At 44.2% G+C, this 23,085-nt stretch overlaps 1 protein-coding gene across 3 annotated transcripts in view; it reads right to left on the bottom strand.

Annotated features, from left to right (window-relative positions):
• GLRA1 (glycine receptor alpha 1) overlaps positions 1–18,639 on the bottom strand; it is a 36,391-nt gene extending 17,752 nt beyond the window's left edge. For 2 of the 3 annotated variants that reach the window (XM_062501937.1, XM_062501936.1), the window contains exon 1: positions 3,400–3,736. In XM_062501937.1, coding sequence (XP_062357921.1) covers positions 3,400–3,574 — 175 coding nt within the window. In that variant the 5' untranslated portion in view covers positions 3,575–3,736. Of the gene's footprint in view, positions 1–3,399; positions 3,737–18,583 lie in introns of those variants that run through there. The other variant, XM_062501935.1, reaches the window with a different exon arrangement.
• Between the last annotated feature and the right edge of the window lie 4,446 nt (positions 18,640–23,085).

The following is a 23,085-nucleotide window of genomic DNA, read 5'->3' on the forward strand; positions in this document are numbered from 1 at the left end:
GATCCAGTCTGTTAGGGCTCACAGCTGGGTAGGAGAATTCAGGGCTCTGCCAGCAGGAATTCTCTGGCTGTCCTGTTTGGGCAGAAGGTAATCCTGGTCTCTGGGCCATGCCTCTCCTGGGCTTGATTTGCTTTCAGACCAAAGCTTTGCTTGCCCTGTCATATTGGAGAGGTTAAGGGGTCACCAAAGGAAAGGAGTGAGGGTTAAGGGATGAAAATATTGTGGTTTGAGGGCATGGGGTGTGGTACTGATGCCAAGACGAGTGACTAGAAGTGTTTCACAACATTGCCTGGAAAATCTGAGGTGGAAATGCTGTATTTACGCTGAGGGAGATACCAAGAGCTGCAGTTCAGCACAAAGCAAAAATTTGGGGAGTATTTTGGAACCAGTGCATATCTGGTGCCTGGCAAGCCTGTGGCTTGCCCACACATAATTAGAGGATTTTTTGTAGAGGGTTGAAACAAAAGGGGCCTCTGCTCTGGGGGTTGCCAAAGCTGCTGTGGGCACTGCTCAGGATGTGGTGGGGAAGGCAGCCCAGACAGAGAGCTGAGACACTGCCCCAGGGACCAAGGTCTCCTTTTACACCAGAGTTAGTCTCGTATAATCCCTGTGACAGATGCTTCTGGGAAGATAAGATCTGTGGAAGTAGAGTGTGGACTTTCAGATTATTTCCCCATTTTTTTTATGGAGTCAGGGATGGTGTCTGCATTTCAAACACTGCCTGGTGGCTCAGCCTGCTGGGGGAGTGATGTTCCTGTTAAGGTCACATCTGCAGTCTGGCTGTTGCTGCAGCGTGAAATACTGGGGGGAGGAATGGCTTTAACGAGAGCCTTGTGCCTCTAATCACTGCAAACTTCCTCCTGCGTGGAAATTAATGGATTTTCCTGATTACTGAGGAACATTTGGAGCTTGGTTTTTCTCCTCTTCATTTCCCTTTCCTCCACTTGTACTTTGGCCTCCTCTGGAAGTTTGTGCCTGTCTGCTGCAGTGATGCTCTCTGCTGGGGTTTTCTTGGTGTGAGTCCCAGGCAATCTGAGCAGGCTGCTGTCTAACCAGCCCCCAGACAACCACTGCCAGCTCAGCAGCATCTCACACTGTTCAGTCTGTGCAGATTTCTCCAGTCTGTTAAACATTGGCATGGGTTGAGCTTTCAGACACAGAAATTATATCTTTTTCTCTCCACCCCTACCTTCACCAACCCCTCTTGTGCAGAAGTTTATCCATAGGCTGAAAGCACACAGCTATCAGGCTTTAGTACTTGTTTTTCTGTTCTGGATCCATTCATGAACCACATAAAAGGTCCTTGGAAGTGTGATTCCCTTCCAAAAGGGCACAGTATAAGGAAAACACTGAGCTGAACTCCTGGATGACTGCACATGCTTGTGACTGTGACAGGTATGGAATATTTTGGTCCCCCTGCTCCTGATGAAGTCCTGACATGAGGCTGAGTGTGGGGTGGGTTTGGCCCTGTGCATGTGAAGGCTCCTTGGGGGAGCCCAGCTCTTTTTGAGGCACTGAGTTCTTCTCAGTGTGTCTAAGGTGAACCATGAGATCCCTGCAGGATTTGGTGGGGTTTGGTATTTTTTAGCTCGTGAGAGGCTCTAGAAAATTCCCTGCCTGCCACTGAAATATTCCTCCTCTCTGCTGGGATGCAGCTGTGAGGGAATGGAGTTTTCCAGCAGCAGGGATAAGGGCACAGCCTGGGTGAGAGGTCCCCTGCCCAACACCTGCCAGTTTCCTCTCTGTCCCTGCTTGAGTTTCTGACTTCAACCTCCAGCTTAAAACCCAAACACCCCTTCTTTGTTCTCAGAATGTGAATCCACAGTTACGCCCAGACTTTACAGCATTTACAGAAAAGCTGCAATCTTCTTTTTGTTAATCTTCCCCTCCCCAAAAATCAATCTGATATGGATCTTTGGTATTATTTTCATTTAGATCTAAGCAATTAAAATGTCCTTATGAGTTACTGCAGTTAATTTAAATTATGTGCTTTGAGAGCTACAACCTCAAGCTCTGTAAAACACCTCCTATGCCTCACATATGAATTGGAGCCTGATTTACGTGTGGGAGGGTAAGGCAGCAAAACTACCCTGAGGGGAAGGTGTAGTTCATTGAAGTGAAACTGAAATTAAATTATCTCAAATAAAAATGCAATACAGCTGCCTTCGGCAGGAAGTGAATGTATACATTTCATTAAATATTAAAGTTTAATTTGTGTGTGTGCATAATTTAGAGGTAGGCAGGTTTACAGCGTGGTATTTTAACTCCTCTGGATTTGGAGAAGAACAGCAGTGGCCTCTGTTGCCTGGTTGGTTACTGGGATGCAGGATTCCCACCTTTCTTTGGGTTTAAAAGAGTTGATTGTTTGAAGCTGGGTGCCAGGTGCTGTCACCAGTGATTAATGGGTCTTGGGAATCCTGTCAGCCCTGCCAGTGGCTCCAGGGGAGAGGGAACTGCTTGCAGGAAACAAAAGAAGTGAACAAAATGAGCTTTGGAGATGGCTGGGCTGTGCTGCAAGGGGCAGGTCCTGCTTTATCTCCAGGAGTGATTTGGGGCCAAAGAGCCCTGGGAAAGTGAGGTCAGTTACAAAGAAAGGAAAGAAAAATAGTCATAGAATGGTTTGAATTGGAAGGTTCCTTAAATACCCTCTAATTTCAATCTCTTTGCCATGTGCAAGGACATCTTCCATTAGACCAAGCTGAAAAAGCCATCCAAAAACCCCAAAGCAGAACCCCACACCTCTCTTTCTAGAAGACGTGTCTTGAGGAGATAAGAAGTTTTGTTGCCTCTGCCAGGGCCTGATTCAGTTCTGCTTGGCTGCCATGGAATATGGGGTAGACTGGAAAACAGGATGGGATAAACAGAGCAGTGTTTGGCTTAAGAGCCCCTTTATTACAGGGGGCAGGGATGGGTTTAGGCTGCCCCTGGCATCGTGTGGAATTTCCTTGGAGCTGATGAGAGTCTGCTCTTGGCTGCAGTGGCTGTAAGGGGGAACACTGCCTGTCATTATTAGCACGTGCTGCGGGCAGTGACTTCAGGGGAAAGGAAAGTCAGGGAATTTGTCTTAACCTCTAAAGATGTTCAGCTTCCCGCCAGTCACTGGTTGGTTTGACAGGATCCTCAATCCCTGTGTTGAAGCAGGGATTGGAGGCCCTATGTTTACAGTATGTCAAGTTCTTACATGGTTGTTTCCACTCTGAGCAGACATTTTTTGATGTCTTGCCAGACATCTACAGGGATCCGTGTGCCAAATATTGTTATAATATGTACTTCATAAGAACATAAATATTCATATTTCATATAGCATTAGGAAGATATTAATGAGGATTGCATGCAGTTTTCAGTGCCAAAATGAGAAAAAATAATTTTTAAAACCTGTTTTTTTTTTTTTTTGCATACCTTTAAAATTTGGTCTGATCCTGGCATCGTATCCTGAAGTTCGCCCCATCAACTTATCCAAGAAATCGGAAGGAGACATGGGTTTGGGGGCAGATCGAGCTGCTGCTTCAGCTTCCTTGGAGGCTGCCAGGCTGTGCAAGCAGAAATAAAGAGGAGGTTTCAGTGTATATCCCATGCTGGGGAGGGCTTGGGGTCCAGAAACAGAGCAGTCAGCATCTTATTCCTGCTGAGGCAGGATGGGTACCCATGTGAATTCCTAATGAGGCTGGTCTCGGCTAATTTGTTTGCCCAGCCCAAACATCTCCAAATGCAGAATCCCAGCTGCCACCAAAGCAGAAGACAGATGATGAGCAGTGAAAATCCTTTTGTGAGTTTAGGTATAGCTCCTTGGTGTGCCACTAAATTACAGAAGTGAACTCTAGCTGAGCTCCACAGGTAAAATACACCCTGAGATTAGCCTGGGGCAGCAATTACTGCTTAATTACAAGGCAAATAGCAAGGAGCGTATTCAGTACTCCGCCAGTATGATTTTCCAAATGGCAGGTAGGATCAGAAGAGTCTGGAGTTTGAGGTTTAAATGAGCACCAAGTGATGGTACAGCTCCTGCAGAGCCTTTGCTGCTCAGTCCAGGCTTTGCTATTGGTACCTGCAATGCAGGGTCTGAGTCCAATACAGAACTGGAGTGTCTGGAGTGTGATCCTGAAATTTTACTCATGTTGGGTTGAAGATGGAAGGAAATGGAATCTTTCTGGGACCTGTATGGACTCTGGGGCAGAAAGAGTGAAATCACAAATTTATCTGTAGAATAAAAAAACCTGTGGCTGGCAAAGTACCTTCTGAATAGATGGGAGTCTGCAAGATCTGCAGGGTGACGATTTGGGCTTAGGAATTCTGTTGTTGCCATCTACACAGGAGCAAGTGACCCTTGGTAATAGGTGCTCATCCTCAGCTTTGCAGTAAGGTTTCACTTCCTAGGCAGGATCAGACACTATTCAGTACCCTCCCTCTGGTTGTATGGTTTCTATTTGTGTTGAGTAAAATTGCCTAGATTGTAAAAAAAAAAAAAAAAAAAAAAAAAATCTCCCAAATCACATATGCAACGTGCTTAGAGTGAGCCTGTGGGTTCAGGTGCCTGGTGCTGGGTAAAGCCTGCAGGCAGCATTGCAATGCAAATGTACAATGAGCCAAAGGAAGCTGTTCAGGAGGAAGTGAAGCCACTGCTTCACACTCTGCAAAATTCCTGAATTTTTTTAAATACAAAGGCTGTGTGGGAATGGTGAGGAGCTCCTGACAGGGCAGCTGGGAGGTCTAAGGAAGTTTACAGCCGGCACAAACTATTTGGGAACTCATGTCCTCACAAATGATACTAGGGCCTCACCTTGGGACGTTTTGCAGTAGTCAGACCTGCAGGAGTAGTGCTAAGTACTGACACAATATCTTTTGGGAAGAATTTGGGACTGTAACTATGCATGATGTTAATGTGATCCCACCCCCAAAGATGAGCTCCTCCAATGCAAGTTTGAGCTGAAATCCCAAAGAAACATGTTATATTGACAAAGCTTTGATAAGAGCATTTGGAACCATTTGATTCCTCAGAACTTTAAAAAAAATCCATATGGGATCCAACAGTGCTTGGGTGCATAATTTCAAAATGAGGAATCTGGTAACCTGCATTGCACTGACTTTCTTTTCTGGAGTCAGCAGCTGTGGTTTGCCAAGCCTTGGTTTTCAGTCCTGCAAACTCACAACTGCAGCCTGGCTCCTTTTGCAAGTTGCAACAGAATTCTCTGATTGCTGGATTTTGAACTGTTAAAAATAGTTTAAATTGCAAGGAAGAGGGGAGATAAATTCCAAATCGCTTCCAGTGAGAGCCTAAACCCAGGATTTTATTCACTCCTTTGTGTACTCCCAATCCACTCCCACACTGGACCCTATCTGAACAGGCTGGTGCATTTCTTTCTCAGTGGTGACCTGACAAGGTGTGGATCTTGCTCTTGCTGCAACCATGTCCCCTTTCTTGTCTTGTCCCCATCTCTGCCCCAAGAAAATACAAAGCAGAACCAATGTGTTTCAGGGGTAAATGGGGTTATGGAATGGGTGATGTTTTTAAAATTAATTTGTTTTTAGAAGGAAAGCAACAGGGCGCAATTGATTTGCAAACGCAGAAGAAATCTGGGAGTGGGAGGACAATCGATACTGGGCTTGACTATTGCATTCCAATGGAGTGTCTGCATGGCAATGAGTCCAGAAAAAAGATTTCAATTAAGCTGCAAATTACTTGGTAACCAAAAACTTCTGCCACTTCAGCAAGATGCCAGACAGTGCAATACACTGATTTCTTCTCATTAACTGTAGACTGGATAAAGTATATGGAAATGGAAAATGTGTGTGGGAGGGGAAAGGCAATACAAACCTAATAAGCATCTAATAATCTTTAAGTGGAAAAAGATAATTAGAAACTGTATTTCCCCTGGCATTTGTTTTTAAAAATGAAAAGCACAGAAATCGGTTCTCATCTTTCCTGTAAATTCAGTGTGAAAGCCTCTACTTGATGTATTCACCTCACTTCCAATGAGTGAGTCTGTGTGTCTTGGGTGCCTTTCTGCATCGAAGTTGCAAATAAATTAAGTTCATGTCCTCGTTTCCTGCATGGAAATAAGTATTTGGATAACTGAAGCTCAGAAACCTCTGGATGAGGACCAGCCCCTCACAGCCCCACTGGGCTTTCTGCCCCATCCCTGTGACCAGTCCCTGGGAGCCCCTTTGGGGATGTGCTGAGACTGTCACACAAGGCTTCAGTGTCTCAAAGCATGTTTGAAAATCCGTCTGCCTGCTGTGTGGTGTTGACCTGGGAATGGTGAGTTCTGAGTTCTCTCCAGTTCCTGTTTGGTTCCTAGATGATTTCCTAAAACTAGACTCCCCGAGATTTAACAAGAAAAGGCAAGAAATCAGTGCACAGGGAGTAGCAAAGCCTTTCTACAAGAAGGCAGCTGAGTCTACTCTCTGTCTTAGAAATAATGACAGAAAATACCACTGGGAGCTACAGAGAGGCTGATGCACCCCACTGCTTTAGGTGGATGGACTCTAACAGAGCTCCAAAATTCTTCACTCTGGTGACAGCTGAGCTTTGCAATGGCATCTTAGCTCAGACAGCACCCAAAAAATCTGCCAGCTTCCTCTGTCTTCCAGGTCTGTCTGGACTAGTGCTTTAAATGCTGCCTTGGGAGCTTTCTGGGATTCTCTCCATCCCTCAGTCCTTCCAGAACACCCTCGAAAGTCCCACAGGACTGTTCGTCTCTTGGCTCAGCAGAGACAAGGAGAGGGAAATTGCCAAGGGATTTGAAAATTATTGGCAATGGAAGAGAATTGGAAATTTAGTGTGGGTTGCGTTGCTTGGAGAGAAGATTTATTCTGTGAATAAACAAAGGCAAAGGCTGTAACAAACCCACCGAGGATGGAGTTTGCATTGGTGTAAGAGTTGTCTGAGCCGATCGTCTGGGCGCATTTTAATAGCAGTCTGACAGAGGCTTATCTTATTTATGCTGCTGTAATCCCTAGTGGATCTGGCTGAGAAAGTGCCATCAGGCAATCATCACAGCAGCTACAATGGGAAGGATCTCTTCAAAGGGTCAATGAACTAGCATAATCTTTTGTGATATTAATGCTGGCTGTAAGCAGACACCAGTAAGCCCCCGGGAGGTCCAGCAGGATCTGAAAGGGGTGGAGAGGAGCAGCTCAGGATTGCATCCCTTAAAACAGAGAAATCAGGCTTTGCAGGACAACTATTGCTGGTTTTTCCCAGCCTATACAGGCACTGTTTATTCTGTCTGCGTAATTTTGTTTCAGCTGAACAGATGATATATTCTTATAAACAATTATTTGGTTTAGAAAGTGGTTCTTGTGCAGTCTGGATGTGTCTGTTCACTTGATTCCTGGCTTCCCAGTTGACTCTTCCTTTTGCTTCTTCCATTTGCATGATCCTTGAGCAGTATTTTCATACTTTCTTTTTTCTTTTTTTTTTTTTGGCTGTGGCAGTGGTTGTCCATCTAATTAAGTGTAACATCACAAAATGCTCTGTTCTGGCTGAATGCTGATACTAAGAAATATATTTTTCTTCTATTTTTTTGTCCTTTTCGAAGAGGAGTGATGAAGGAATTTAATTAGCACAGGGCCTCTATTCCCTTGTCAAATAATGTAATTGTTAATCATTAATTCTGAGTGTAAAAATCTATGTCTGGCTGCAGAAACAAACTGTTGCAAAACAAGCGTTTGCAGAGGAAATATCTCTCTGCTAAGTGTGGAAGGCTCAGTTCCCTATGAAGGTAAAGTGGTGCCACATCAGTGGCTCCAGAGAAGTGTGATCTCTGCAGTCTAAGGAGATAGAAGATGCCTTACCCCCTACCCTGGTCTGTGCTGCTCAGCAAAGGTTTCTGAAGTGGTCTGTTTGGGGTTTTTAAATTTCATTTATGAAACACAGCAAGCCAGAAACCTTGGCAGGAATGTGCTGGGAATAGCATTCAGGTGAGCTGCCTCACACATTTGTCCTTCAAATGGTGCGTGTTCTTTAGGTAAATATTTCAGGGGAGGGAAATATCCATGGGGTGTGAGGCAGGCTGAGGTGTGCAGAATAACTGCTCCCCCCACTACCTTCAGAGCCAGGCTAGGGCAGTGCTGGGGCCTGGGGACATGGGAGAATTCATCACCTTTGTTTTATTGACTCCAGCAGGCTCTGAGGGACAGTTGCAAAGAGAACATCAGATAGCTGGGTGCAGAAAGGCATCATGCTGTCCATGATTAACAAGTGCAGCCCAGGGTAACTCTCTTCTTCCTCGCCCTGAACCCTCTCCCTGGGCACAGAGCAGATCCCAGAGCTCAGCAGAGCCCAACCTGGATTCAGATGATGCTGGGGCTGCCTCTTTCTCTCTGCAGCAGGAAGGACAGATTGTCCTGACAAAAAGAAAAAACGGCAACCCTAAACTCTGCACCCAGACGTTTATTTCTGACTGCACACCAACATGCTATCTGGAGGGGAATGCTGCCAGACACTTGCTGGGAAGGCTTGGCAGAGACTGCAAGCAGACTTTTTATTTTAATGATTAGATTTACTATCAAAATTAATAGCACAATCAATATTGATATGCAATTCAATTAAATAGGATGCAACTCATTGCCTGCGTGTTTTTCTCCATCACCTTGTCTGAATTTCTGGCCTGCAGCATTAGAGGTAGAAAGGAGATGTAATAGTGGAGGTGTGTGGGAGAAGTGAGCCCAAATTCTGCATTTTTGGCCTATGCTGGTGCTCAGTAGAAGGAGCTGTGAGTGTTACAGATGTGCTGGTTGCACAGTAGTGATCTCAATCCCTTGGTTGTGCTCAGCTGCCCGTGTGTTACAGCCCCTGGTGTGTGGGTGTGGGGTGTACTCAGGGGTGAATTTTAAAGTTAATTCTCTTCTCAGGTGGGAAGGGAATTTGGACATGGTTGTTTTCTTAATTCAACTGAGTGTTTCTGCAGGAGAGGCAGGGAGCAGGCCTGAATACAGCAACAGGACAGGAAAGTAGATTTTTCCAGTGAGACTGGAGAAATACAGAAATTGAGAAGCTGTGGAGAGATTTCACTCTGAGAAAGAAATGGGCAATGAGCTATTATTTATCTCCATTAGTGGCAGGAGGATGGGGACAGGAAAGAAAGAGTAAGCTTGTTAAATGTTTCTGTCCTGGATGCTGCACTCTGTTGCTGTGAGCTCTTTAAACCATTTCTAGCTCTTTCACCAGAAGTAACTGCATTGCAGCAGTCACAGAATGTAATTAGTTAAAGTTTTAACCCAAAGGATCCCAAAATACTCTCAAAGGTCCTTCACAACCTGTGTTGTTATTGGTCCCTTTGGCTGCAGATGAGGAGAGGAGCTGGGAGATGCTCTGTCATGAACCTCAGGGAATTAACCCTCTGTGATCAGTCCCATGCAGGGAAAGCTGTAAGCATTTTACTGGAGTGAGAAAAAAATCTCTTCATACTGCAGCATTCTGGTGTCTCTGTGCTCTGCTGCCACATTCCTGCAGCCCGTGGCTCCTATGCCATATGGCAAAACACCCTGTCCAGAACTATAAACCATCCCAATTACACTGATTAACTCTATGGAAAGACACCAGCACTTGGAACATTTGCTGATGCTGCCTGGACAGAGCAGTAAGAAAATAATAAATGAATAGACAATTGGCTGTGGGGAGGAGAAATCTGCATGTGGTATTTAGATGGGAATAGCACAGAATAAACTGTATGGGAATAATGCTTGATTTTGTGCTTGGTCTCAGATCCTCAGAAGGATTGTTGTCGTGTGGTCACTCTTGCTTATTGCATAGTAAAAAGTGTTTGTTAAATTAAGTTTTGAGCCACAGGCTTTATCTCTAGAGACTTTCTCAACTATTCCCTCTTCCAGAAGCATCTGCAGCTCTTGGAGCCCATGCAGTGACTTTCTGGAGATGTATGATCCTAAGCCTCTGAAACAGGTTTGAAAACAGTTCAAGCAACACAGAAGCTTAAGTCAAAGCTCAAGTTTTAACCACTTGTGAGATAAGTCCAGCAAACACCAGCGTTGACTCTTACCTGTGCCTATACTGTGAGGCTTACAAAAAATATATAGTTATAATTGTTCGTTTTTTTTTTCTTGTTGAAAAACAAAGGGGAGAACATCTTTGCAAAGACAAAAGCATGTGTCTGGAACTTCACACACACAGAATATTCCTTTTAAAGTCAGGAGGGCTAGTCAAATACTCAAAGTCATGCATAAACAGCCCTCATGAAGGCAGTAAATAAAGGGGGGGGGGGAATGTCTTAACAAGATGAAACTTTATAATCTAGGTAAGAATATTCTCTTTGCTGATGTGCTCCTGATTTGGTGTTTGTACAGAGAGCTGCAGTGGGAACCTCAATTGACGTCAGAAGGTTTTAGATCACAGACCAGACAAGTGTCAGAGAATTACGAGAAATCCTGGATGCTCTTCTATCTATAGCTCTGCAGTCGCGCTCTCAGGCGCGTTTTCTTCAGTTCAAATAGCTCGCTACGGCAGCTCTTTAAAAATTAGTTTTAGTTTAAGGATTTATGCAGCTCGTTAAGATCGGGTAAGGATATTGTAACTTTCTTGCTAAATCAGAAGGGGTATGCAGAGAATTATTTTAAGAGATATGACACGTAGTGCAGAATGGTGGTGGATTTTATCTTCTGAAACAGAACTTTTTGCTGCAGATCCTTTGAAGAGGTCTCCTGAGATAACCTGTTTAACCTACCTACAAAACTGTGGGTCCCGTGGTAAAACTGGGGCTCTCTGATGAATTTTGTGCTGTGTAAAATGAGTTGTGTGATGAGAGCACTCATGTTGATATTTTCTGATGGAACTGATCATTGTCATTGCAATGCAAATAACCTGCTAGACTTGAATGTTCCCTCTGTGCCATCTGTGATTCCATCAGTTTATTCATGAGCAGTAATGAAATGTAGCTTCTGGAATGAATGGCTGAACCCTGGGTCCCCTGCCCAGAAGGGATTTTCTCCTCCTCACTCCAGGTGCCCTCTGACTTTGTTTTGTCAGAGAACTGAAGAAACCAAACTCCATCTTCTCAGCCCTGGTGCAGGGAGAGCAAGTTGTGCTTGATGAGGCTGCTGCTTTGTCAGCCACACTGCTGGGAGATAATTTCAAAGTCCACAGCTCTGTGTCAGGCTGTGATGGATGGGGCTGGAAGCTGGAAAATGTTTGCAATTCCCAGGCCGGTGGGGCTTGCAGGAGAGGTGAGATACACACATTTTGGGTTGTAAATGAGATCTTGGGAGACCTGGTGCAGGAAAGAATTCTGTGTTGTGTGTGGGTGTGCCAGCAACCATTGTCCTGGTCAGCAGTGCTTCCAGAGGGTGAAAGTACTGGGAGCAAACAGAGACAAGATTGTGAACATACTCCTCAGAAAGTCACTTTTTTGTCCACAGCCTGTCTTCACAGTCTTGTAAGGAAAGGTTCCCTCAACCAGCAAGCCAGAGGTTCTCCACTCCTCACTGAGGTAATACCTGTGGGAGCATATTCTGCTTTAAGGGGGCACTGAACCAATATTGCACAGGCACTGTTGGCACCAGCAAGGACGTTTGGAGATAAGGCTTTTTTAAAGGGTCCTGGCCCTTGCAAGCTTTCAGGTTTTATAATTCCCCCATAAAGGAGGGAAGGAGGGGTCTCTGCTCGAGGCTTTATACAATACATCTTTTTTTACTGGCATCAGCTGAAATAAAAGAATAAAATCAAAATTGGAAGAAATCAAGTAAAGGTGAGCAAACCATGATTTTGTTTGGATTTCCTGCAGGATTCCTGGCTCAGCTGCGTTTTGCTGCTGAGCCAGACACTCGTGGCAGTGGCACGATCCACCCCCGATCCCTCTCGTGCTGCTGTTAAATTGATTTGTGTGTTTGCTCCGGCCCTGCTGGGGCTGGGGAATGGGATTTGCATTCTGGGCGAGTGGTCGCAGGCACCGCTGGCAGGGCGAGGGGAGCTGCTGTCGGCAGCTCTGCTCGGAAGGCAGCCCGGGGATGATTGATGGCACTGCAAGCCCTGCTGCTCCAGCCATGCGACACTCCTGGGCTTGGCAAGCCCTGGCGCTCTGTTCCCTCTTCACCCACCCCACAGTGAAGCACTGATAAACACAAGAGGGTTCCCTGGCTTTCTGCTAAGGCACTTGGGTGTTTTGGTTTTTTATTCCTCACCTCCACCCCCTTTGTTTTTTTCCCTAGCAGCCTGTGAGCCTCAATGGAAGAGTGAAGAGGGAGAAATCAAAAGGAAAACAGGGGCGCTAAAGTATTTTATTTCGTTTTGCCCTCCCTCTCAAAGTCTAAATTTTGTGGAGTTGGTAAATTAAGATTTCTCCTGCTCTTCTTGCTGGCACTTTATGTATTTACAGGATGCCTGCTGCGTCCATGTGCCAGCCAGATGTGGTGTGGTCTCCCAGCCAGCAGCTCACCTTGGTGCATTGTATGGGTGGACTAATTGCATAACGGGAGAAGCCCAGCTCCTGTGAGCAATGGGTACCTGCATCTGCCTCCATCTATTTCTGTTCTCTGCAGGCCCCCTCTGGGCTTTGGCCTTCCTGAGGGAAGGACAAATATTATATTTCTGGATTTTTTTTCAGTTCTTGTGCATTAGTCTCTTGAAGCACCAGAGAGATTTAAGTGCATCTTGGAGGTGTGTATGGGATCGATGGCACCAGATCAGCTGGACTAAATCAGTGTTTTCCCAAGAGGGGAAGGGAACTGTAACACTTTGCACCAGTCTTGGCTAAGAAGTGCCAATGCAAACTAGCTTCTGTGGAGGGAAATTGTTTCTGTCTGCCTTTGTAAGCACAAATGTAAATTTTTTGGATACTTTGGGGGAAGGGTGAGAGGAAAAAAAAGTCAGTGATTTTTTTTTTTTTTTATCTCTTTAAAGAGTACTGCCCTGTTGAATTAGCAATAGTTTATTATGCTGGGTACAATGCAAAAGTTACTCTTGCCTGGGCTGTGCGAGTAGGTCTGGAAGTCAGCAGCCAGACAGTCTGGTGTTTAGTTTTCTGGTCATGGCTGCTAATGATCCTTCCAGTGCCTTGCCTTCCTTGCCTCTTTCCTTTTTGCTTCATGTATCCCAAGATGATGTTGGGTTTTGGTGTGTTGTTGGTTATGGTTTTTGTAATTTTGTTGGATTTTTCTTCCCCAAACTAAAGTTATCAAAATTTTTTGGAATTTCTGTTTTTCCCCATCAAAAAATTGAATCAAACTGTGGTGGGGAGGGTGTGCTGGAATGTCATTTTTAGCTTTTGAAAGCTTATGATTAATCCTTTCTCTTGGAAGGTGTGAAGTGCACAGGTGTAACCACAGTTCACAAAAAAACCCCAATAATTTGTGCTCTTGCAGGTAGATAAAGGTCAGTAGAAACATGCCAGGCAATGAGAACAAAGCGTAATTTACTGGGCATAACAAAACCCGGATTTAATGTGCTACAACAGTGAGAGCTGATACAGGCAAATAAACCAGATGGAAGTCAGAATTTGTAAACAGCCTATCTGTTGTCTTAACACTGATCACTTTGGGATCTCAGAAAAGCTCCAGGTTATAGAAAGTAAGCAAGTGAGAATAGGTGGTGTGATTTGACATACTTAAATATTAGTGTGATTTTTAAAGCGTGATTTTTTTTTAAGACCCTTGTCTTTCATCAGTACCTAAATAGCAATTATACTCATTAGGTGGTCTGACATCTTGTTCTTGCCACTGGAATTTGGAGAGTCCTTTCAACCTGCATGCTGGGAAGAAATGAAAACAGGCCTGTCTGCTGGTTTCCTATTTCAGATGAATGATTGCTGCTCGGTGCTGGGATAATAAAGTAATTTAATTTTGGATATTGATTAACTTCTTAATTCAGATGTTGAGATCCTTTTCTCTCCAGGTCAGCTCATGAGGGTTTGGTGAGATGAATTTCTTAAGCTCACAAGGGATGTGTTTGCCCAGGACCAGGGGGAGCTGCCCTGTGTTGTTGCTTGTGAGAGCTTTCCTTCCTGGCTGGAATCACTTGGTCAGCAGCAGAGTGAACTTCCTGAGCCTTTCCCTGTGCTATTAAATCTGGGACAATCAGAGTCAGAGGGCTGCTGACTTGCTTCATACCTAAGGGTCTCCAACACCTCTTATGGGAGGAGAGTAAGAATTCCCATGCTTAAATTCTTGATTTTGAAAGAAGTCTCTGTAGTGCATTTGCATGTGAGGGCAAGGTCTGACCATTCCCTCTAGATTTCAGTCTCTTTTTAGAAGCAGATCCCCTCAGGTATTTGAACAGTAAATCTCTGCTCTGCCAGTGGGACTTGCTGCAGTGTGGGGTAATGTTCAGAGCGAGCCAAGGTGAACAGCCAGCCTACATTACCTAAAATCTGCATAGCACCAGTGCCTCAGAGACCAAGAATATTTTATTAGGCCAAGTGAGAAACTGCAGTATTTGTTGTAATGGTTTTGATAAACAAGTTGGTTATTTAGGGTTTTCCTGCTCTTTGTACCCAATCTCAGATGGGGGGAAAAGAATGTTTTTTTTTTTCTGCAGACACTTGTGGAGCTTGTTTTTCACTCTGAACCACCCACAGAGCAGGTCTGGAGCTGTTTAAGGCAGATGTTTGGAAGAGAAGAAAGTTAAGACTAGGCTGTTAGAAAATGTTTTGTGTAGTTTACATTGATTTGTCTCAAATGCAAGAGTCAGGATGGATGGATCAAAGTCCCTGCAGAAGGCAGGATCCCAAACATTTTGTGCTTTTACTGCAATGACACCAAATTATTCTTTACAGAATGATTTATAAGGGTTTCTAGAATTGTCTACATCATCACATTTTCAAACCTTGACTCTGTAACCCTTTTAGTGGGGTCTCTAACGGGGCTGTTAAAGGTTGCAGACCAAATCAGCTGAAGAGTATCCTTAGAACCATCTGGTCCAAGACTTTGCTAAATCATTTTTATTTCATGGAGATGAGGGACTCTGCAAAGGTATAACAGGTCATAAGGCACAACTTCCAGTAGATTTTAGTTAGCATGGAGAAAATATTCTGTGACTATTGAGAATATCTGCTGCACTCTTTATCTTGAGGCTCGGGAAGCCTCTGGTTGGGGCTTCACTCTGTAATGTTACCTCTTCCTGCAGAGCTATAGTAGGACCATTAGAGATATGGTGTGGGGTGTTATTCTCATTGTAGGTATTTTCAAGGAGATGAAATCAGCAGCTCTCCAATTATCTCATTTACTTGGTAAGACTTTCAGGAGAAGGGTTTTTTTTTGTTGTTTTCTTTTTTTTTTTTTTTTTTTTTTTTTTTGTTTTTGTTTTTAAATCTCCCAGCAAAGTTGAGGCTTCATGTTCACAGTGGCACCTTCTTGTTGCTTTAAAAATGGGCAATGAAGAGATGTGTTACTGACAGGAGGGGATATAAACATGCCTGTTGGAGCAATCCAATAGAGAATGAGGCTGGCAGCAACTTTTAGCCTGTGACTCACTTGGAGCAGTTGCCTTGAATCATTCCTGCTAGCTGTCATATTGTTGTTCAGAAGGGGCCAACCCTGATCTTGAGTCATGAAGGTCGTGCTGCTGATTCCTGATATTAGGGCCAAAAACAGGCCCAGAGATTTTCAGAGCCTCGCAGGACAGTGTCCATTTGGGTAAGGTGTCAGTTCTAGGGCATCTTTTCTCTCTGAATTTCACAAGGTGCATTCCTATCTCCAGCTTACGCAGTGATGTTTCTGGACCATTGCAGCTATTAAAATGTAATGGTATCAGAGAAAGTCCAGGCAAGATCATCACAGGATAAGGGAACATTCTGTTCTGCATGAAGGAATTCACAACTGAACATTCAGGATGTGTAGTTAGACTTTGGGAGAATGACAGGTTGTAAATGTCTCCACAGATATAAGCAGGACATCTGGAAATCCCTGTGTCCAATATTGCCCCAAACTGTCCAGTTTATTTTAAAGAGCTAGCACTTTGCTTTACCTGTAAGGAAAGCTTAGTCAAACAAGCTGTCTTCATTTCCCATCCCAACCCACTTCCCATCCCTGCTCCTGCCCAGGTTCCCAGTAAAAGCCTGAGTCACAGCTAAGTGACTGCAGTCTGAGGAGGCAGGTAACAGGATGGGGAGTGCTCTTCCGTAAAGAAAGGCATCTTGGAATAAGCCACATACCACAAATTCCTTCTAAAACATCCCAACCAGAGCAGAAACAAAAATTATATTGGCAATACCATAGTGTTTGCATTTATATACCAGCTGTTACTCTTTCCCGTGGGGTCTTATTTTTTAAAAGGCTGGTGGAGGACATTTTTGTTAAGCAACAAATCTAGCCTTATTTTATATATTGTCTTACTTTCCTATATTGGCTGTATAACACTTTCTTTCAAACATTAGATATTCTTCTTAATTTCTTTTTTCTTTTTTTAGATTTTATTTAAAAAATAATTTGTGTGATATATGTGCTGACATATAATGGATTATCTTTCCAGAATATTTTGACAGGCTGACAATAAAGCTTGGTGCATTCTGTAATTTAAAGCAATGCATACTTGTCTTATGGATTATTGGATTATCAGTTTTGGGTTTGTTAAACATTATGTATGACTGAGTGCAGGAGTAATTGGCACACTAAATTTATGAATGACTGTTAATTAATAAACTTCTTTTACTGAAGCTGAAATAGCAAAGCTATTCCTGGACTAGAAAGGCTGATAGTTTTTTGGCCTGTAATAAAGTGAACACATAACACAAAGCGGGAGAGAAAAAAAGAGAAAGAGAGAAAAAAAAAACCTTGCATAGAGTCAGTTCTGAACAGGATTTACTGATTGGATTTTTGTTTGGTGGGGTTTCTTTATGTATTTAAAAAATGATTGCAATATATAAACCAATTAGATTTCATTCTTTCTCTGTAATTGAATTAAAGCATTTTCAAATATTCTTAAATGCTGATTTTGGGGAAATTAAAGTTCCAGAAATACCTTTTGGATGCCATATTATGTAATACCACATATGTCTTAGTATAAATTATAACAGTACGAACTTTGCACTGGAATCTGAAGTGACTGGTTTACCAGGGGTTGGAATGCCCATGACTGTGACTGCTGTGCTGGGAACCTGTCAGTGCTCACAGTGTGGTGTGAAGCACAAGTGGGAGCAGAATCCACAGGACGAGTGTGCATCAATTTCACTGTTCCAGCACTTCAGAGGAAACCCAGGCAGAGGCTTCAGTACCAGGGACATAGCAAATGCAAGCCTGGAAATACTCTTTTTTTTTTTTTTTTTTTTTTTTTTTTTCAGTTATGTGATTTTCCTTGTGCTTTCTGGTGTTTGTTTTGTTTGTTTTTTTAACCCAGTAGTTCCCCACGGTAGAACTAGGAGTTTATTGCACATCCATTTGCTCCCTGTCAGCTCATCCCACTGTGTTGTGCAGGGTTGCAATGCACTTGTGACTAAGATGAGAAAGGATGGCTCTGAAGTGTTGATTGTTGGGCACTGCTTCTCAGAGATTGGTGATTTCAGTTATTTCTAGAACTCTCGTTTTACCTAGCATAAACATTTACTGCTGTGAGTCCATGAGACAATCTTACTGTGTCTGAATTTTTGTGAAATTACAGGAAAAAGTGGGGATATCCCATTTTTTATACCTAGAAAGACTTTTGTGTTCAAAAGGAAAGAGAATGCTAACTCAAAGTTAGGTCAGTATTGACATGTCTGCTACTATAATTCATAAAATAAGTACTATGCCAGTGATTTTATGCAAATATGGTCTGTTTTCACATTAAACTACAAAATGAGACTTTGGCAAAACACAGAAGTAAGAGCCATGCAGCTGAATTGAAGGCTGAGACTGATGAGCAAGTTCAGGTCATGAAACAGGGCTTTTCCCTCCAATTGCCTGTATCTGGTGTGTCTTACTTGCTACAGCAGGCTGCAGTTTTCATTGAAATATAGAAGCTTCTACCATCCAATTTTTTTGTCCATTTAATAAAAGCACTGCAAGGATAGATGGACAAGAAGCAATTCTTTGAGACTAAAGCTGGTCCTTCTATCTTAGCCTTAATGAGAAACTGAACACATCCAAACCAGTCAAAATACAGCTGGGTGATGATAATGGGCACAATTGGAAAAAGCTCCCCCTCTCCCCTTTAGCTTTCATTTAGATTCTGGAAAGAAAGAATATTCAAAACGACATGAAAGGATTAAAGAAAAAAAAAGTTGGGAAGGAAGGAGATAATTCTTTGCTTTCGGTGGTTTTAAACACAGCCAACTAAGGCTCGAGGATGAGCCCTCAGAGGCAGGCAGTGCAAGCATCCCACGGAACTCACCTGCAATCTGAGGATGGGGAGGGGGCGACGTGGGAATATTTACCCGGGCAAATTCAAGAATTCAAGTGCAGCATTGCCAGCCGCCACTAGCTGTCACTTTGCAAGCAGCCGGGATCGGTGTTTTCAGCACTGCGGTTAGCGAGATTGCGGTGCTAATTAAACGGAGTAACTCCCGAGCCGCGGAACGTCCCGAGCCCGCGGCTGTGCGAGAGCGAGCCCGGGGCACCCAGGGCAGCGAAGGGGCAGGGGAGCCGTGCCCAGGGGCTGTGCCCCGAGCTGGGGTGGGCACGGCTCTCAGCCCGGCCGCGCTCCTCCCGTAAAGCCGAGCCTTACCTGAAGAAAACGATCGTCTCCCACACGTAGACTCCGAGCGCGTTGACGTTGCACATTTTTCCAGCTCCCGCTGTTGGTTGTTTAATTTTTTTTTTTTTTTTTTTTTTTTTTTTTTTTTTTTTTTGTACTCCGTGAGGGATGGGCCGGTGGGGTTGGCCAATAAAGTAACCGGGCAGTTGGGGAGAAGCGGTGGGGAGAACGAAACCGCCCCGGGGCACGGGCGGCCAGCGGCGGGAGGGAGCGCTCAGCACCGCGGACAGCGCCCGGTGCGCGCCCGCTCAGCACCGCGGACAGCGGCAGCACCGCGGACAGCGCCGGCTCCGCTCCGCCGCTGCCTCGGCTCGTCCCTCCTCCGCCGGGGCCCCGCCACCGCCACTGCAGTGCTGCTCGGGGCCGGGGCTCCGGGCTGCCCGCACGGAACCCTCCCTTCAGCGGGATGTCGCTCCGGACATCAGGCTGGCGGCAGGGGCGGACGCAGCGGGTGTAGGTTTGCCATCAGGGTGCTGGCGGTGAGGTGGGAGCGGGGAGGGGGGGGGACGACGACCCTCAACAACCCAGGGTTTAATCTCCGCTGCTGCCCGGGGTGTCTTCCTAATTACATCCACAGGAATTTGTCAGTGTGGAGCCGTGCTGCAGTCCCGCTTGTGTCGCTTTCCTGCCCGCCGTTTGGCCGCTGTTGATTCCTGTTTCCTGGGCTGTTTTCCTCCCGAATAAGTTATTGCTGCTGTAGGGAAGGTGTCCCATTGCTCGGGGCTAGAGCGGAGGGGAGCGAAGGGGAAGTTTCTTGGGAAGCACTTCCATTGTGCTCGGAAAGAAAGTGGCTCAGTGTCCTCCTAATGCATCTCATCTCCCCTCTGCCCTCTCTCCCCTGCTAGGACTCGCCAGATCTTGGGAGTTTCTTGCTGCATTAATTTACTCAACTAAAAAAAAAAAAAATGAAAAACAGAAAAGAAGGAAAAAAAAGAGGGGGAGGTGGAGAGAGGGAAGGCAGAGGGGAGGGGGTAACTCAGCCTCTCCACCATCCCAAGGCCCTCCTCTTAGCTGTGCTCATTGGTCTCGGGGCTGAAAAAACTACTCTAGGACGTGGTTGGATAAACGCATGTTGTTCAGCAGAGCCGTTAACCTTTAAAGCGCTGATACGCTTTGGTTTTTTAACTCGAATTGCTGTCTTTTTAAGAAGTCTCTGAAATCGTCTCCCTTGACAGGGCAAGCGAAACGTGCCTTAAATCTCCATCTCGTGGAAGATTTGCTTGGCTGGCAGCTGATATGTGTTGCTGTTGGCTTTTAAGGAACATCTCTATGTTGTGTTTCTTTTGTTGTTTAGCTCTGATTGATTATTTTTTCCTTTTTCTCTTTGTTTTGTTTGATTGGGTTTTTTTGGTCTTTTGCATTTGGTTTTTCAAAGAGCTTTGGCAAACACCAGAGCCATCAAGGCCGGGGCAGGTAAGAAACATTCAGTAGTTTCTTATCACAGCTCCAGCTGTGCTCGCAGAGTGCTGGTGGTCGGGGTGGGGAGGACTGGGCTCCTCGGTCACTTTGTCAGTGTCACTCTGCTCTGCTTCTCATCAACTTCTGACAATTGAAAAACTTAGCTCTCCTAAATAATCCAGGATTATTTTTTTTTCTTCTCTGTCAGTCCCGCTGTAATGGGATTCTCTAAATTCTCTTTTGTTTACTTGTATTGTGCTTTGCAAACCTCCCCACGGCAAAGTTTAGTTTTTAACCCCTGTTTTGCTGTTTTTAATCCGTTCAAGGACTCTTCCTATCCCACGATGAAGGGTGGAGGAGGACTGCTTTCTCCATCGCTATTGTAGCCCCTCCAGGCTAGGAAATAAGTTTTTCTTCTCCCTTTGGGTTACATCTCAAAGGTCCTTACTGCTGTACTAAAATTCACCTGATATTTTTGATCTTCTGCTTTTGTTTTATTTCGTTTTGTTTTATTTTGTTTTCAAGCAGTGTGTTTATGTAGTGAAGCAGACAGAAATATCCTTTGGGTCACCATTCAGAAGAAAATAAAGACCTGCTTGGCTTCTAGCCACTGGTACAGTGGGAATTTAATCGGATTTACTCCAGCTCCTGGGTCTCCGTGTCTGGATAGATTAATAACAGGCTCTGATTTCACCTCATGAAGATTCCGGGGAACGTGATTCCTTGCAACATTTCCTGCTTGCTGCTTGCTGGCTCCTCGCTGTCCCTTCTCCCCTGACATTTATCCCCACATGGATGAGCCTCTGTCACTGTGCTTTTCCAGTCCCCTGTGTTCTGACAAACCAGAGGAGGAGCTCCAGACCGAGTGTTAACAGGACACACGGAAGGAAAGAAATGGTCTTTCCCTGATGTTTTTTTTTTATTTTTATTTTTTTTAATTTTTTTTTTTTTTACTGGGAAGCAGTACAAAGAGCGAGAAGCAGAATCATCTCTTGGGATCTGTGGGTTAATTGCAGAGTCTGTCAGCCTTCTTGTTCCCTTAGAAATGGAAATGGGCTCTGTAGGAGATACCAATGTCTCATGTGATATTTCCCTTGCAAGTTTGATCTTTTACCAAAGGTATCTGGACTTCTCTCTTGTCCCCACTTGCTGTCCTTGCACTCTCTTTGGTGAGGGAGCAGGGGGGCTGTGCTTGAGATCAAAAAAGCAGATAAATCTGTGTGTATATAGGATAAAGAGTCTTCTTGGCAGTTACTGTTGAAGGGTCTCAAAACTGCTTTTCCCAGAGAAAGAATTTCTCTCTTTTGCTGCCAACTCTCCTGGTGATAGTGGTAACCAGGGGGCCCAAGGACTCTTCTGCTGATAATCAAATATTTCTCCCTACTGGAGAGGAATTATTTGCTTTGGTATTTGGAGAAATTGAAATAAAACCAAGTTGCAACAGAGATTTGGAGCAGGTCTAGGCATTGAAGTGATGTCGACCAGGGAGTCAAAACAAAATAAATGTGAATTTAAGGGATATGAATTTAGCACGTCTTATCACGTCACACATTCTGCTTTACATTTTTGTCTGTGCTGTACTACCTCACTCTTAATTGCTTGCCTTGGCACAGTGCCCTGTACTGTGCTATGTGGGCACCTCAGGCTTTGGTCAGGATGATTTCAGATCCTTGGAATTCACATCCTCTGATTTAACCCCAGTGGTTCCAGAAACAGCCTCACTGGCATCCATCTGTGGTTTCTGTGTTCTTTAGTTCCTGATGTTCTTTCATCTGTAGATATCTGTGATGAAGTTTCCCACATTTTTTTTCTGTACCATGCCAGATATTTAGATTTTCTTCTGTTCTCCAAGAAGTTAAGGGCAGATAAACTGGAAATAGGTCGGGAGATCGAATAATGGCTGGAGGTCAATTTTATCACTGTTACTTTAAGTCACCCTTGTCATCAGGTAGTCTTCTCTCTGGGTCTGTGCTGGCTTCCTCTTAGATCAGGTTTTAGCTCTCCGTTTGGTTTTGCTGCAGTGGTTTGTGATTTATTTTTTTAGGGGAAAGGTTTGCTTGCCAGGTCTGCTGCTTTTCAAGCAGAGTCCAAACGGTTTTGAAAGGCATTCGTCTTTCTCTGGTGGCACTTTTACAAATTACAGAGTTGAAGATAACTTATCATTATGTCAAATGGGGTTCTTCAAATTAGAATTACCTACTGCGTGTTCATCTTGTTCTTGTTTCTAGTTTCAAAGTAGATGGGTCTCGTAAAACTCGCTTGTAGGTGAAATTGGGAAGATTCTTTGTCATCTTCTCTCTGGGCTGTGAGTGATGGACTCTCTTCAATATAAGACACCACAAAGATAATGGTTTTAATTTGTTTTTCAGCACTGAACTAAAACTTGGGAAGAGCGTGCACGAGGACTGATAAAAGCCAGGGAATATCTGTTTCTCTGGTTTCCTTTATGCTGCCCCTCCCTCTTTCTTTCACTTTGAACAATGAACATAAAATTCTCTGTGAAGAAAACTGTTCTTCCTGGTAGGCTTTGGCTTAATTTTGGTTTTGATAGTTGATAGAATTGCTTAAAGACAGGGAGAACACAGAAGGCCTTGGAAATCATTCTGTAATGAGGTGACCATGCATTCTATGCTGAGAATTAACCTAAAGATTCATTCACAACTGTAAGTTGCTTTAATTCCTGATCTGTTTTCATTCTCTGGATTTTATAGCAGGTAGAATCCTTTTATTTTCTTCTGCTTGGTTCTTAGAATTAAAAATCTGATAATAAATTCATCTTGGTGATAAACTCCTTCAAGTTGACCATGCACTGCCTTCCCTCTCCAGATAAATGACAGGATTTTTGGTGAAGAGGTGGCCAGCACAGCAATAAGGTACACTCAGCATTATCTTGGGAATACTAAATCCATTATTGTCAGTTTGTTCTTTGGAGAATGGCTGATAAGGAAACAGTGCCCCAAGAACCTGGATTGTGCTTCCCAAGGCAGAGATTCAAATTGCTACAGCAGCACTACTTGCCTTTTTGACACTGAACAAATGAAAAACAAATTTTAAATTAGAGTTAAGTTCACAGA

Source organism: Cinclus cinclus, chromosome 14 (genome assembly GCF_963662255.1).
Source record: "Cinclus cinclus chromosome 14, bCinCin1.1, whole genome shotgun sequence".
NCBI classification, from domain to species: Eukaryota; Metazoa; Chordata; class Aves; order Passeriformes; family Cinclidae; genus Cinclus; species Cinclus cinclus.